Source organism: Pristis pectinata, chromosome 27 (assembly GCF_009764475.1).
Source record: "Pristis pectinata isolate sPriPec2 chromosome 27, sPriPec2.1.pri, whole genome shotgun sequence".
Lineage (NCBI taxonomy): Eukaryota > Metazoa > Chordata > Chondrichthyes > Rhinopristiformes > Pristidae > Pristis > Pristis pectinata.
This window is the reverse complement of record NC_067431.1, coordinates 6,684,656-6,700,932: the sequence shown is the minus strand read 5'-3', so window position 1 is coordinate 6,700,932 and position 16,277 is coordinate 6,684,656. Positions and strand designations below refer to the sequence as shown.

Sequence of the window (16,277 nt, the reverse complement as noted above, 5' to 3'; positions counted from 1 at the left end):
ATATGTTAGTGTGAGTGCAAACAAGTTTCTTTGTTTACTACCCTGAACCTATGTTTCCACCATCTTTACCTGGTGTAGGGAATATTCTAATCCATTAACTTTTGTTCCTATTGGGTCACAATGAATTCTTCATTTCCTTCTGGTTTGCTTGGGTGACCCTGCCTAGTGCTGAACTGAAAGGAATTCTACTCGGTCCTGGTACTCCCATGGAACTTCTGATGGCTGAAGCCTCTTCTGCTTGGACAGTAGGGGCATATTGGCATGTCCCGGAGGTTGAGCATTGTAGTTTTGGCTAATTATGGTGTTGGGGAGTGTGAGAGAGGAAGGGCGAAGGAGGTTGATGTCAAGATTTGTAGAATTGTAGATCACCTGCTCAAAAGGGCAATACTGATTCGCGTGATCTAAATGCAGTCCCAGAAACCCCTTAGACTTGCAGGCTGAACTTAAAGGCTGAAGGTAGCAGATGGAGGAGACTGGAATAAAGAGGTCAAGTTTTTAAACCATGAGACACGAGCAGAATTAGGCCATTTGGCCCATTGAGTCTGCTCCACCATTCGATCATGGCTGATTTATTTTTCCCTCTCAACCCCATTCTCCTGCCTTCTCCCCATAACCTTTGATGCCCTTACCAATCAAGAACCTATCAAGCTCCGCTTTAAATACACCCAATGACAGCCTCCACAGCCGTCTGTGGCAATGAATTCCACAAATTCACCACCCTATAGTTAAGGAAATTCTTCCTCATCTCAGTTTTAAAGGGACGTCCCTTTATTCTGAGTCCATGCCCTCGGATTCTAGACTCTCCTACTAATGGAAACATCCTCTCCATGTCCACTCTATCCAGGCCTTTCAATATTCAGCAGGTTTCACTGAGATCCCCCCCTCATCTTCCTAAACTCCAGTGAATACAGGCTCAGAGCCATCAAATGCGCCTCACATGTTAACCCTTTCATCCCCAGGATCATTCTTGTAAACATCCTCTGGACCGTCTCCAACGCCAGCACATCCTTCCTCAGATGTGGGGCCAAAAACTGCTCACAATACTCCAAATGTGGTTTGACCAACCACCCTCACCATCTCTACCCTCTCCCCCAACCTCCATCAACCCTGCAATCTCCTGCAATCTACAACCATCCAGGTTGTGCGCTTCCTCCAGTTCTGACCCTCTCGTACACCTTGGATCATTAATCACTCCATCATTGGGACCCATTCCAGAACTCTCTCTCAGAGTAGTGGACTCAGCCCAATACATCTATGGGCACGTCCCTCTTCACCATCGGTAGTATCTACAGGAGGTGCTGCCTCAAGAAGGCAGCATCCATCATCTAAGATCCCCACCATCCGAGTCATGCCATCTTCTTGCAGCTACCATCAGGCAGGAGGTACAAGTCCCACACCACCAAGTTCAAGAACAGCTGCTTCCCTTCAACTATTTGGTTCTAGAACCAACCGGCACAACCCTAATCACAACCTCAGTATAGCAACACTGGGACCACTTTGCACTAAGATGGACTTGGTGTTTTTTTTTGTTCTAATTGTGTTCTTACTTGTAAAAAAAAATTGGGTATAATTTATGTTTCTCTTGTGAATGCTGCTTATCTGATGCCATTTGCCTCTGATGCTGCAGCAAGTAAGTTTTTCATTGCACCTGTGCACACATGGACTTGTGCAGGTGACAATAAACTCAACTTTGACTTTAACAATCAGTCAGTCTTGAACCCTTAAATTGCTACAGGGAGCAGAACATTGAATCACAACTGGCAACTATAAACATGCTGGTTTTCCATTGTAACAAATCTCATCTGTTAAAGGATTTGCTGCAACCGGATGCAGGTAGGGAATCTTGACATGGAGCCCATCAGGTTTGGTTGCAATTCTCAGAGAATTTCCAGTCAGTAAGATGTATAACTGGTGGATTACAGTTCAAATTTTCTATTGGCAAAGAGCCCTGTACTGGGAATGCCAAACATGTAACATTTGCTTTTGTGCAATTCCATTAGTCTCATTTTCTGTTCTCTGAGTAGTACCTGAGAGCAGAGTAGACTCCCAATGAGAGGGAGGAGTAATCTGGATCATAGCACAAGTACTGCGAGTTAATTCCTTCAGGTAGTATGTCCAACAGTCCAAGAGCTATAATCTTCCCGTCCAGCAGGAACTGTTCAATGAAGGAGCCGTAGCCAGTGTCTGGACCGTCTGCAGGGTCCTCCCCCTGTGAGTGAGACAACAGAAACAAGGCAAGGGTAGTTCCAGCAATGGGTCATGACACACTTTCTCTGAACCTCTGTCTACTCCATCACAAACACTAATTCCTTACTGGTTCAAGACAGGCTCTGAGAACAGGTTATACACATTCAGTTCTTGGAAACTGGGAAATGATGTTTTAAAATAAGCCTGCTGTTCACAATTAAAACAACTGGTAAAGTAGGGAGCTTTTACTTGCAATGTGTTGTTGTTGATGGGAAGCTTTTGTGAATCATAATCACCTGCTTTGGTCTGCTGGGACCAACCAGCTATTTCTGTGGCACAAAATCTTGTGCAAGTCTGTGTTTATCTGTGTCTACACATACAAAATCTTTAAACTTTCACCAGCGATAATTATATTGTTTTCAAAAAAAGGGGTATTAATGTCATGAGAATATTTGTCCATTAAACCACAATACCTGCCAGCTGTATTCTCTCTAAATACAGATTTTTTTTCACTCTTCAAATTGATATCAGTTGTAGGAGTGAAAATTTGTTGCATTGTTTTTTTCCTATTGTCACAGAGTGAATGAAGTGTGAAAATCCCTCTAAAGTATTTCCATTAAACACACTCCCATTAGTCACCAGATGGATTAGATTTACCGGTTAATTTTCCAAACATTATTTGCCCTTGTTTAGTGCTTCTTCCAGGTACAGTTCAATACGGAGGACTGAGTCATCAGCAGAGAGGTTGGTAATCAGGAGGTTTCCTTGCCCCTGTTTGACCAGATGCCATGTCTTGAGTCAAGGTTGAGGACTCTTGGGGCCCCACTCTCCTGCTTGTATTCCATTGTGTCATCGCCAAGGAGGTGTACTACATACCCAAGGAATATGAAGGAGGAGACTGGCAGGTGTCATGACAACAACCTTTCCCTCAATGTCGGCAAAACAGAAGAGTTGGTCATTGAATTCAGAAAGGGGAGCGGTGCACATGCTCCTGTTTACATCAACGGTGCTGAGGTCAAAATAGTGGAGGGCTTCAAGTTCCTCGGAGTGAACATCACCAATAGCCTGTCCTGGTCCAGCCACGTAGAGACCATGGCTAAGAAAGCTCACCAGCACCTCTACTTCCTCAGGAGGCTAAAGAAATTTGGCATGTCCCCCTGGACACTCACCAATTTTTATAGATGCACCATAGAGAGCATCTTATCTGGATACATCACGGCTTGGTATGGCAACTGCTCTGCCCAAGATGGCAAGAAACAGCAGAGAGTTGTGGACACAGCTCAGCACATCACAGAAACCAGCCCTCCCTCCATGGACTCTGTCGACACTTCTTGCTGCCTCAGTAAAGTAGCCAACATAATCAGAGACCCCACCCACCCCAGACATTCTTCTCCCCCCTCCCATCGGGCAGAAGATACAAAAGCCTGAAAGCACGTACCACCAGGCTCGAGGACAACTTCTATCCGGCTGTTACAAGACTATTGAATGGTCCCCTAGTACAATGAGATGGACTTTTGATCTCACAATCTACCTCATTAAGCTCTTGCACCTTATTGTCCACCTGCACTGTACTTTCTCTGTAACTGTAACACTTTATTCTGCATTTTATTGCTTTTCCCTTGTATTACCTCAATGTACTGATGTGATGAAATGATCTGTATGGATAGTACGCAAAACAAATTTTTTCACTGTAGCTTTGTACATGTGACAATAATGTACCAATTACCAATTAAAATCAACCACAAGTTCAGGAGGCAGATGAAGGAGAAAGGAGGAGAGAGAGAATTATCTTGGTGGGTCTTCAACTCACCCACCCAATTGAAAGAAGACAGCAAAGTGGACCTCTTACCTGGAGAACCCTCCGCCTGCACCCCCCCCCCCCCACCCCACCCCCCCGGCACTCTTATCTTCTGGCTTTGGGATCTGACTAATTTCTGAAGGGCAATTAGTTAGAGAGTCTGAACAGCATCAACCCCAGTCCTTTGGCAGTTGTGCTGCATACCAAGGCCTGTTTCCATGTCAGTATTCCACTGATCATATCTGCAAAGAATTTGGGTCATAAATTCTTTTTTTTTACGGTCCAGAAACAGCTGATCAGAAATGGGCTGTAATCCAGTATTCTGATGGTAACCATGGCCTCACCTGAACAGAGATATCCCTTTTGTCACATCCATCACTCTCCCATCCTCTACGCAATTTAATATTTTTCTCTCTTCCCCAGTTCTGACAAAGATTCTTCTATCTGAAAGACTGTTTCTCTTTCTACTGATGCTGCCTGACCTGCTGAGTGTTTTCAGCATTTTCTTTTTATTTCAGATTTCCAGCATCTGTAGTTCATTGGTTTTCATTTTTTTGTAACCTAGTGTGTGTGGAAGTATGCAAAACAAAACTGGCCTCTTGAAATATCATGAACTATTAATGTATCTGTAATGACATTGCAAGTTTTATCAAAAAATACTATTCACTGTTATTTGCTAGAAAACTATTTCTCACACCATTGACGCTCATCGACTACCAGTGCTCCTAGATGCCTCTCTGTCAAATGCAGGCTTGACATCAAGGGCAGTCACTCTCACCTCACCCCTGGAAGTCAACCCCTTGCTCCATTTCTGCACCAAGGCTAAGATGAGGTCTGGTGAAACCCAAACTGGGCCTTGGTGAGCAAATTATTGGAGAGTACTGCTGACGATTCCTTCCATTGCTTTGGTGATGATTGATGGTAGCTGGATAGTGCAGTAGTTAACCAGACTGGATTTATCCAGCTGTTTGAAGATAGGACATACCAAAGCAACTTTCTACAATGCAAGCGCTGTGACAATACAGGAACAGCTTGGGTAGAGGCACAATTGGTTCAGAGTGAGAGTCTTCAGTGCAACGGCCCGGATGCTGCTTGGTCCACAGCCCATCCTGTTTCCAATGTTCTCAGCCATTTTTTGATATCATGTGTAGTGAATCGAATTAACTGAAGGCTGAAGGATCTGAGTGGCTCCAGCCCCAACTCTTTATCAGCTCTATTGTTCTACACCAAGGGCTTATTTTTTGCTGTCTTTGTTCCACCAATAACTTCTGTAATAAATTTGCACTTCAAAGGTCTCCGCGATGTGCTGAGCTGTGTCTACAACTCTGCAGTTTCTTGTGGTCTCAGGCAGAGCAGTTGCCATACCAAGTGGTGATGCATCCGGATAGGATGCTTTCTATGGTGCATCGATAAAAATTGGTGAGGGTCAAGGGGCAAAGACACCCCTTAAATTGATCCCAGATTTAGAGACACTCCTCAATTAAAATATCCAATTGTAAGACAGGTAGCCAGCCGGACTTCTCACCGTAGAGACCAAGCTTTCAACCTTTACATCGTAAGTAGATGCAGGAGTAGGTTATTCGACCCTCTGTGCCTGCTCCACCATTCAATAACATCATTGCTGATCTTCTACCTCAGCACCACTTTCCTGTGTTAAACCCAAATCCCTTGAACCTTAGTCTTCAAAACACTCAGTGACTGAGCTTCCACAGCCCTCCGGAGTAGAGAATTCAAAAGATTCACTTCCACATGGGTGAAGAGATTTCTTCTCATCTCAGTCCGAGGCTGACCCCTTAACTCTGCGATTGTGCCACTACTTAGTTCTAGATGTCACAGCTACAGAAAACATCATTCCTGCATCTACTAAATCAAGCTCCTTATGAATTGTGTATTTTTCAATGAGATCACCCCTCATTCTTCTACATATAGGCCCTGTCTACTTACTGTCTCCTCATGGGACAATTCTTCCAGCACCACTGCACCTCCCTACCCCACCCTATGCCAACCCCAGCCCAGGAACCAATACCTCAAATGGTAGGGCAACCAGACCCGCACACAATATTCCAGACGCTGTCCTACCAGGGCTTTACATAATTACAGTAATACTTGTAGTGAAATCCTCTTGCAATCAAGGCCAACACGGTGTGACAATCTATGGACTGATGCAGCGTTACGACCTGAAATGTCGACAATTCCTTTCCCCAAATGCTTTCTTCCTTTCCCCACTGAGTTCCTCCAGCAAATTGTTTGTTGTTCCAGATTCCAGCATCTGCAGTCTTGTCTCCAAGATAGAGAATACCTTCCTAACTACTTATCTGACTAATATTAGGTCAGTTAATTCAACAAAAGGATCTGAATGACACCAGCCCCAACTCTTTATCAGTTCTATGGAGACACCAGAGACTGCAGATGCTGGAACCTGGAACAACAATCTGCTGGAGGAACTCAGCGAGTCGAGCAGCATCCGTGGGAAGAAGGGAATCGTCGACATTTCGGGTCCTGATGCAGGGTTTCAACCCGAAACGCCTACAATTCCTTTCCTCCCACAGATGCTGCTCGACCCGCTGAGTTCCTCCAGCAGATCGTCTGTTGCTCTTTATCAGCTCTATTGTTCTACACCAAGGGCTTGTTTTTGCTGTTTGTGCTTGTTCCACCAATAACTTCTATAATAAATTTGCGCTTCAAAGGTTATGCGGTCACCACTGATTTGGTTGCAACCAATGTGTTGCAAATATTTAAAAGGGAATCCTCACAAAACGTGAACTCTTAGCAGGGTTTTAACATGTTCGCACGTTTTATCAATATACTTGTTCCAAATTCTATTTCCTACAAAGGGAAACCTTTCCATAGGATGAAGTCATACCAGGCACCAACAACAGACGGGTGTGGTGTTGGGAATCAATCAGCCCAGACTTTGCTGCTGTACTTCCTCAGGGTAGTGTGCTGGGCCCAAACAGCTTCTGCTGTTTCATCACCTTCCTTCCAGTACGTCAGAAGTTTGCTAATGATTGTATAATATTTAAATCCATCAGCGACTTGGTTGACAAGTGGCAAGGAGCATCCACGTCTCAGAAATACCAGGGAAAGACCACTTCCGATGAGAGAGAGATTCTAACCACCCACCCTTGACACTCCATGACATTACCATCACAAGATTACAAGGAAATAGGAGCAGGAGTAGGCCACCAGATCCCGTCAAACCTGCCCCACCATTCAACATGATCAGGACTGATATATGCTGGCCTCAACTCTTCTTCTGTGGCAGTTTCCCATAACCCTCCATTCCTCAATCTTTCACGTATGTACCCATCTCCTCAAATATATCTCATGATCTGTCCTCCGCCACCCTCTGGGGCAGAGAATTCCAGATATTCACTGCTGTCCAAGAGAGGAAATTTGTACGGTCCTCCGTTTTAAATGTCCGGCTCCTTAACTTGTAATTTTGTCCCCTTGTTCGTGACTCTCCACTTTTGAAAGCATCTCAACGTCTGCCCTGTCAAGCCCCCTTACGACATTATGTTTGAAAAAAGTCACCCCTCATTTTAACTTCCAAGGAATACAGACCCAAACGGTCCAGCCTCTCTTGATGGGACAACCATCTCCTCCCAAGAATTAGCCTGCTCAATCTCCTTTGGACTGCCTCCAAAGATACCAGACATTTTTTTTAGCCCCCAAGCCATCAGCATGCCAATGGTCATAATTGACTAGAAACTCAATTGGACCAGCCATGTGAAAAACATGACTACCAGGTCAGAGGCTGGGTATAGCTTCAGCTCCTGACACCCTGAAGCCCTTTCCATCATCTACAAAAGCACTAGACTCCTACAATCCGCAGCCCTTTTGCTGTCTCCACCTCCGAGCCCCTGTCACTATCGCCACCCGGTTCCATCTGTCCATCAACCCCTCCTCACTTGGATCCACCTGTTGCTTGCCAGCTCCTGCCTCATCCCTCCCCCTCATCTCTTCATACGGGCTATCCCCTCTTTACACTCTCATTCCTGATGCAGGGCCTCAACCCAAAATGTTGACAGTCCTTTTCCTCCACATGTGCTGCCTGACCCACTTAATTCCTCCAGCATTTTGTTTTCTCTACTTCACTGAATGAGTACAGCTTCAAACTCGAGCAGCTTGACACCATCCAGGGCTAAGCAGCCCACTTCAATGATAACCCACCCAACACAAGTGCATAATGGATTCAGTGTGCATGTTGTACAAGATGCATTGCTGTTATTTGGTCTCAAATCTGTGACCACTACCACCAGAAAGGACAAAGGCAGCAGGCACATAGAAACATCCCTGCCTGGAGGATCCTCTCCAAGTCACACATCACACTGACTTGGAAATATATCACCATTCTTTGCTGGGTCTAAATTTTGGACTTCTCTCCCCAGTAGTACTTTCACCAGGAGGACTCAGCAGTTCAACAAGGTGCTCACCCCTATCTTTTCTTGGGCGATTAGGGACAGGCAACAAATGCTGGCCTTTTCTGTAACCTGGGATATGAATAAAACAAAATATGCTGTGTGAAGATTTGCTGTTATGAGGCATCATGCACTTTTAGTGCATTTTTGTGGCGATAAGGCATACATTTTCCACAGTACCCTGGTAAGTGTATAAAGTCTATGGAGACACAAGAGACTGGTGAAGTCCAGTTGAAGGGTCTCAACCCAAGATATCGACTGTCCATTTCCTTCCATAGATGCTGCTCGACCTGCTGAGTTCCTCCAGCAGTTTGTTTTTTGCATAAGTGCTATGTCCAACCAACCCTCTCATTAGTCACCTGCAGCTCAGTGGTTACATTAGCATCTCCATGTCAAAGGGTCATGGTTACAAGATCTACTGAGCCGTACAAGACAATGCTTCAATGCAGTGCTGAGGGAGTTCTGCACTGTCAGGTGACTAATCCAAGTTGGTACTGCAGTGCAGTACTAAGAGTGTCAGACTGTCAAGAGGTTCAGGGCAGACATGGAGTGAGGTTTAGCCTACTCGCTGTGGATGTAAATGTCCCCACTCACTAGCTGGAAAAGACCTCCTCCCTACTGCCTGACCAAATCTTATAATTTAAAAAAAAGTGATTTGGTCATTACTTCATTGCTGTTTGTGGATCCCTATTGTGCACAAAATGCTTATCATCATTCTTTATGTTATATCAATGGCTCCACTGACTTATTTCTAAAGTTTGGAGGTTGCAAAAAGTGTGATTTAAAAGCATCTCTTTCTTTTTTTTGTTTTATTTGTCTGTGAGGTAATTCTGAAGGATTGGGATCCTTCCCTTATATCCACAACTTATGATTGATCTGTTCTTGTACATAAAGCCAATATGAGACAATCATCTTGGTACCACCTCTTGCAGCCGTGCAGAACTTGACAGTTTCATACATTTCCCCACAAATGTTCACCCTGCTCTCCAATTCACTTGGACTATCTCTGACACCTCTCTCTCCTTCCTCGATCTTTCCATCTCCATCTCAGGAGATTCCTTACCCACCAACATCTTCTACAAACCCACTGACGCCCACAGCTACTTCGATTACATCTCCTCCCACCCTGTCTCTAACAAGGACACTATCCATTTTTCTCAATTTCTCTGCCTCCGCAGCATCTGCTCCCATGATGAGGCTTTCCACTCCAGGGCATCTGAGATGTCCAACTTCTTTCCACGAAGCCAACTTCGTGGTTTCCCCCTACTGTGGTCGAGAGAGCTCGCATCTGCATCTCTGCCATTTCCCGCACCTCTGCCCTCACCCCCACCCCTCCCAGACCCAACAGGGATAGGGTCCCCCTTATCACATTTCATCCCACCAGCCTACATATCCAACACATCATTCTCCGCCACTTCAGCCATCTCCAATGGGACCCCACCACCAAGCACATCTTCCCCGCCCCAACCCTTTCTACCTTTTGCAGGGACCACTCTCTCCGCGACTCCCAAGTTCACTCCTCCCCCCCACCCCATCCATCCCGCTCCCACCCCGGGAACTTCCCACTGCCCCCGCCGTAGGTGCAACACCTGCCCCTACACTACCTCTATCCAGAGACCCAAACAGTCCTTTCAGGTGAGACAGAGATTCACCTGCACCTCCATTAATATCATCTACTGCGTTCAGTGCTCCAAGTGTGGTCTCCTCTACATTGGTGAGCCCAAACACAGACTAGGTGACCATTTCGCAGCACACCTGCGCTCTGTCTGTAACCGCGATCTGCATCTCCCTGTAGCCAGTCGCTTCAACTCCCCCTCCCACACCATCACGGATATGTCAGTCCTCAGCCTCCTCCACTGCCAGAAGTCCAAGCACAAACTGGAGGAACAGCACCTCATTTTCCATCTTGGAACCTTGCAGCCTAACGGCATGAACATTGAATTCTCCCACTTTAAGTAATCCCTACACCCTCCCCACCCCCCACACTCACTTCCAACCATGTCTTTTCTTCCCTTTCCTAGCCTTTTTCTCTTTTTTCTACCCCCACCTTTTTTTCCTCCTTACCTTTGACCCATCCCCCAGTGCATCTCCTCTCCCCTCCCTTCCTCCCCCACACCTGCCTATCTCTTACCTGCATCTACCTATCACCACCTTGTGCCCACCCATCACTGCTCTGCTTTTCCCTCCTATATATTGGGCTTCCCCTTTTCCTATCTTCAGTCCTGAAGAAGGGTCCTGACCCAAAACATTGACCACCTGCTTTTCTCCACGGATGCTGCCTGGCCTGCTGAGTTCCTCCAGCATCATTGTGATTTTCATCTAGATTCCAGCATCTGCAGTCCTTTGTTTCTCATGAGATAATTATCCATCAGCAAACCAAGGATCCCACGGTAGCTATCTATTACAGGAAATAGTAGCATAACCAACAGGTGCTACTTACCAGGAGCGGAGTACTGCAGAAAAATCTTTTGTACTGCAAGAAACAATACAACAGTCAGTTAGGCAGATTAGCACAGAGGAATTTACAGTATCAGCCTGCATTCCCTTTATCCTTTTGGCTACACCCAGTGGATAAATAACCTTTCAGCAGAACAGGCCACTCCATCAGTGAATTAGGCTTGGAGATCAGTGCATTAAATTACTGGACGCTGACCTCTGTGCTCAATTCTGCAACCCACATCACCACCAACTTTAGGATCTCCTTGGCATCCATTCCTTGCACAAGTTGCCTTCATATCACTGCATGCAATAGCTTTTTGTTTGTGAACTCTTTGTTCATTAAATGAGGAATGTCAGAGCTGGTCAATGGAATTGTTTCTATTCTGGGCACCCAGTGTCAATATTAATTGGGTCCGGGTGGCAGAGGTTATTAGCCCAGCCTCATTGTTGAGAAAGAAATGATGCCAACCGCCATGTCATTGAATTTTATGGACCAGTTAATGACTTTACTGCTCCTCAGTGGTAAATGGACATATTGATGGATTTGCAGCTGTTGATCACTGTGGCTATTAACATATTCAATCTGGATTTGAATTCCAATGGCAGGAAGATTCCTGTGTACAAGCAGAAACTCAAACACTGCCCTAGGAATTTCTCTAGCTTTATTCAAAAATAACAACTTTTTTACCTTCCAACACTTTGCCTGACTACGCATGAGATATTCAGATGTACGTTGCATTGGACTTATTGACCGCTTAAAATTAACATGTCGCCTGATGGGTGCTCTCAGCAGCAACCTTCTCCACTAGCAGTGGACAATGTAAAATAATCTACAAAATGTTTGAATCATCTGTGTGTCTGCTGTTGACAAATTTATCTAATCTGGGGTGATATTAACATAATATAAGACCATCTCTTCCAGGCATCATTTTTATTTAAACAAAATTTAAACTCTTCACTGTATACGAGCTAATCATTAACCATTATCGACGGTGTTTCAGGTGATAATATTCTTCCCTGAGTCAGATCTGCGGGTTCAAGACTAACTCCAGATAAAGTAGTACAAAATTCTACTCTGGTAGTACATAGTAGTGGAACAGTACAGCACAGGAACAGGCCCTTCAGCCCACAATGTCTGAGCCGGACGTGATACCAAATTAAACTAAATCTCTTCTCCCTGCACATGATCCATATCCCTCCAATCCCCACACATTCATGTGTCTAACAGCTTCTTAAATGCCACTATTGTGTCTGCTTCCACCAATTTGGGTGGAATAAAAATAAAGACATACATAAAACTTGCCTCACACATCTCCCTTAAACTTTCCCCCTCCCACTTTAAATGCATGTCCTCTAATACTTGACATTTCTACCCTGGGAAAAAGATTCTGATTGTGTACCTTGTCTATGCCTCTCATAATTTTATAAACTTCTATCAGGTCTTCCCTCAGCCTCCAACACTCCAGAGAAAACAACCCAAATTTGTCCAACCTCTCCCGATAGCTCGTGTCCTCTAATCCAGGCAGCATGCTGGTAAACGTCTTCTGCGCCCTTTCCAAAGCCTCCACATCCTTCCTGTAATGGGGCAACCAGAACTGCACACAATACTCTTAGTGCGGCTGAACTAAAGTTTTACATAGCTTCCTGACTCTTATACCAACGAAGGCATGCATGCCATAGGCCTTCTTCACCATCCTATCTACTTGCGTGGCCACTTTCAGTGTGGTATGGACTTCAACCCCTAGGTACCTCTGTACATCGATGCTGTTAAGGGTCCTGCCATTAACTGTATACTTTCCCCTTACACTAGATCTCCCAAAGTGCAGCACCTCACACTGGCTCAGGTTAAACGCCATCTGCCATTTCTCTGCCCACATCTGTAACTGATCTATATCCTGCTGCGTCCTTTGAGATCCTAGTGCTGTACTGAGAGGCTTGTCTCTTCAGAAGTGCCATTTTCCAGGCAAGATATTAAACAAAATGGATGTAAAAGATGTCTTGGCATTATTTTTAAAATATATATGGAACTCACCTGGATAGTATATACTGCTCAATCAACAGCACCAAAACATTATATGGTCCTTAACACACTGCTGTTTCTGGGATCTTACTGTGTAAAATGACTGCTTTATACTACATTTTATAAAGTGTTTTGGGGCATCCCGGCGCACAAAAGGCGCTATACAAGTGCAAGTTGTTTTACTTTTATCTTTATAAACTCATCTCTCAGAGTCCATTTCCCAATAGTGTTTGATCTGGCAATGTGCAAATCACAAATGAAGTTCTGAGCTGATTATTTTGCTGAGTTTAGAAGAATTTGAAAAGTATTATCCAGCGATTATTAAATGATCTGAATGAAATTCAAATGGTCAGATCCAAGTTTCAGCCATTCTTAGTTTTTTACATCCATGTTGATAATATCGACCAATAGTCACCTTTTACAGATTTTTCGGATGATTTTGATGTACTTTTGTTATCACACCAGCAGGCTGGGTTTTGGAAAACAAAAACCCAGTTGTAGCATTCAATTGCTTAACAATTCCAGGCGTTAGTTACTCAAATGTTTATTGATCACTCTTTCTCTGAAGAACTTACTGATATTGGTCCTAATATTTGCACCTTGATAGTCTGAACCAATGTCCCAAGTATTGCTCTCATGAACTTTGTCATCATCAACCCAGTCTGGATTTTCCCTATCCTTTAAATGACTCTTGTTTTATTCATCCAAACTTGGCCTTTTGCTATCTTGTACAATCTTTCATGATTGCTTCTCAAGGAAGGCCAAATCCTTGTCTGCCCTCAGGCCCCCCAGCATCAGGGATCAAACTCCTGCCTTCATCTGACTATCAGAATGGTCCCCTTGAGCCATGCTGCGTGGAACTGAGCGAGGTCCTCAAGCCACAAGGGAAGGACCACAAGCAGGCAGGTGTGCAGTTTAAATTGGCCTCATGGTGGGCATAGACATTGTGGGCCAAAGGGCCTGCTCCTGTGATGTATTGTTCCATGTTCTATGATGGGGCTGGAGGATATGGGCCTGGCTTCCTCAACTTTGGCACACTATTGGTTTTGTTACTCTGCAGTACTGAGGTATGCTGACCAGCAATCTATTCCGATCCCTCTCGACTTTATTCTTGGTGATCTTAATACCACTGATGGAGTGTGTGAGATAACCATTTATCTTCTTCTCAAGTCAGTACTTTTACACTTAAAAATCTCCATGTCCCCATCTACTTGCATACAAACACCATATAGTTTATGCAAGGGATAACTTTCAGGAAATTATTGACAACAGATTGCATTTACAATGAGCGGGTGGAAGTCACTTTCCATGTACGTACTGATGGCAAGGAACCTCACCAGTCAACAGAGTGACCCATGATAAGGGGTGGGTCCCCTATAATCACATTCACCTCCACTACCACACCCAATGTATAATTCTAACCATCAGATGGCTGTATACAGTGTAAGTGTGTCAGTACAGTTGGTACCTCAGCCTCTGAGGCCATCAGCTCTGTGTCTTTGTGCACATGCATCTGATAGCGTTTGTAGACCTTGTATGATTCCCCAAAGGTGGCTTGTAGTTCAGGGCTGGGTGGAGAAAGTCTCAGCAACTTCACCTGAGCAGAGGGGGAAGGAAAAACAAATATTAAGGGGCAGTAAGCAAATAAACCTGTTATTTAAAAAAAACCAAAGCGCTTTGGATACTCAACAGGTCAGGCAGCATCTGTGGAGGATGTTTTAGGTGTTGGAGAGGGGCAGGAGTAGGAAGAGCAAAGGGACTGTCTGTGATATGGTGGAGACCAAGGTTGTCCTGGTGAGTCAGTTGCTTTTGGTGCCATCTGAGAGGGGCTGATGAATCATAGCTAAGCCATCTGAGGAACGTATAAAGAGGGAGATGAATGAGGGGATCAGAGAGAGAAAGAAACACTGGACTGGACTGATCGAGACAGACACAACAGTTACTGGAACCCTGAAATAAAAGGGAATGCTGGAAATACCCAGCAGGTCCAGCAGCATCTGTGGAGAGGGAGACCTGGGTTAACGTTACAGGTGAGTGGCTTATGTCAGAACTAGCCAGTGCTGATGCAAACAGTAACAAGCTGGTTATCTGAAATTTGTTAAATTAAGCATTGTGTTCCAAAGGATGCAATGCACCTAGACGCAAGGTGAGGGGCTGTTCCTTGAGCTTACGTTGGGCTTTGTTGTACGTGGCCAAAGACAGAGGTCAGAGTGGGAGTGAGACGCAGAATTAAAGTGACAGGCAACTGAAAGCTCTGCATCACCCTTACGGACTGAACACACATTCAGACCACATCAGAAGTGATTAAAAAAAATGTATTGCCTTCCCTCAGATAGCACAAAGCAATTGTTCTATCACCAGTCTCTATCCTGTCACAGAGATTCACTTTGTTCTCCCAACTCCTGCACCAATTTGCATTTTAAAACACACTTGTCCTGTTCTGATCAAAGGTCATCAACCCGAAACATTTAGCTCTGTTTCTCTCTCCACAGATGCTGCCCGACCTGCTGAGCATCACCAGCATCTTCTGCTTTTGTTTCAGGTACCAGCATTTGCAGTGTTTCACTTTTAAAAATAAACCTAATGTTCCCCTTTTGAGATTTAGATCGCTGTCTTCACAATGTATTTATGAACGTAGGATCAGATTGAGATCACATGGCCCCTCAGTCCCGCTCTGTCATGTCATTAGATCAAGATTGATCTGTAATTCAGTTCCCTTTACCCACCTCTGATCCATCTGACAGCGACCAGGGTTCGATCCTGACCACGGGTGCTGCCAATGCAAAGCTTCCACGTTCTCCCTGTGGGTGAGCTTCCTCCCACGCCCCAAAGATGTGCTGTTAAGTTAATTGTAAGTTAACCCTAGTGTAGGGTAGTAGCAAAGAGAATCAAAGGGGAGTTGACGGGCATGTGTGAGACAAAATAAGTTGCAGGGGTACAGGGAAATGTGGAGAGTGAATGGAACTAATGGGATTGCTCGCATGGGATCCAGCATGGATTCAGGGGGCCAAATGGCCTCCTTCTGTGTCATTTTCAGTGCAAGATATCCCTTGTACTCTAAACCCCCTAAAAAATCAATCTCAATATCAAAATGGAGGTAGGGATAACTCCCCTTTGATTCTTTTTGCTACTAACCTACACCCTGGATTTCCCCAACCATTCGCTAACTCAGCTTCAAGAATTAAATTATTACACCAACTGGGGTCACATTCCCTGGAATCTGGAAGGTTACAGGGTGATTTGATTACAGTTTTTGAGATATTAAGGGAAATGAATAGGACGGATATATCTACTAATTGGGGAGTCTTGGACTGAGGGACTGGGTCTAAAAATTAGAGCCAGAGTCTTCCGAACTACATAGAAAACAGTTGTACTTGCAGGAAGTGGTAATGATGTGGAAATTGTTACAAGT

General features: G+C 44.7%; 1 protein-coding gene across 3 annotated transcripts in view; it reads right to left on the bottom strand.

Moving 5' to 3' along the window:
- LOC127583788 (arginyl-tRNA--protein transferase 1-like) overlaps positions 1 to 16,277 on the bottom strand; it is an 80,645-nt gene that overhangs the window by 11,779 nt on the left and 52,589 nt on the right. For all 3 annotated transcript variants that reach the window (XM_052040139.1, XM_052040140.1, XM_052040141.1), the window contains 3 exons: positions 14,334 to 14,462; positions 10,847 to 10,879; positions 2,028 to 2,209 (listed from right to left, as the gene is read on the bottom strand). In XM_052040139.1, the coding sequence (XP_051896099.1) occupies positions 2,028 to 2,209; positions 10,847 to 10,879; positions 14,334 to 14,462 (344 nt within the window). The remainder of the gene's footprint in view (positions 1 to 2,027; positions 2,210 to 10,846; positions 10,880 to 14,333; positions 14,463 to 16,277) is intronic.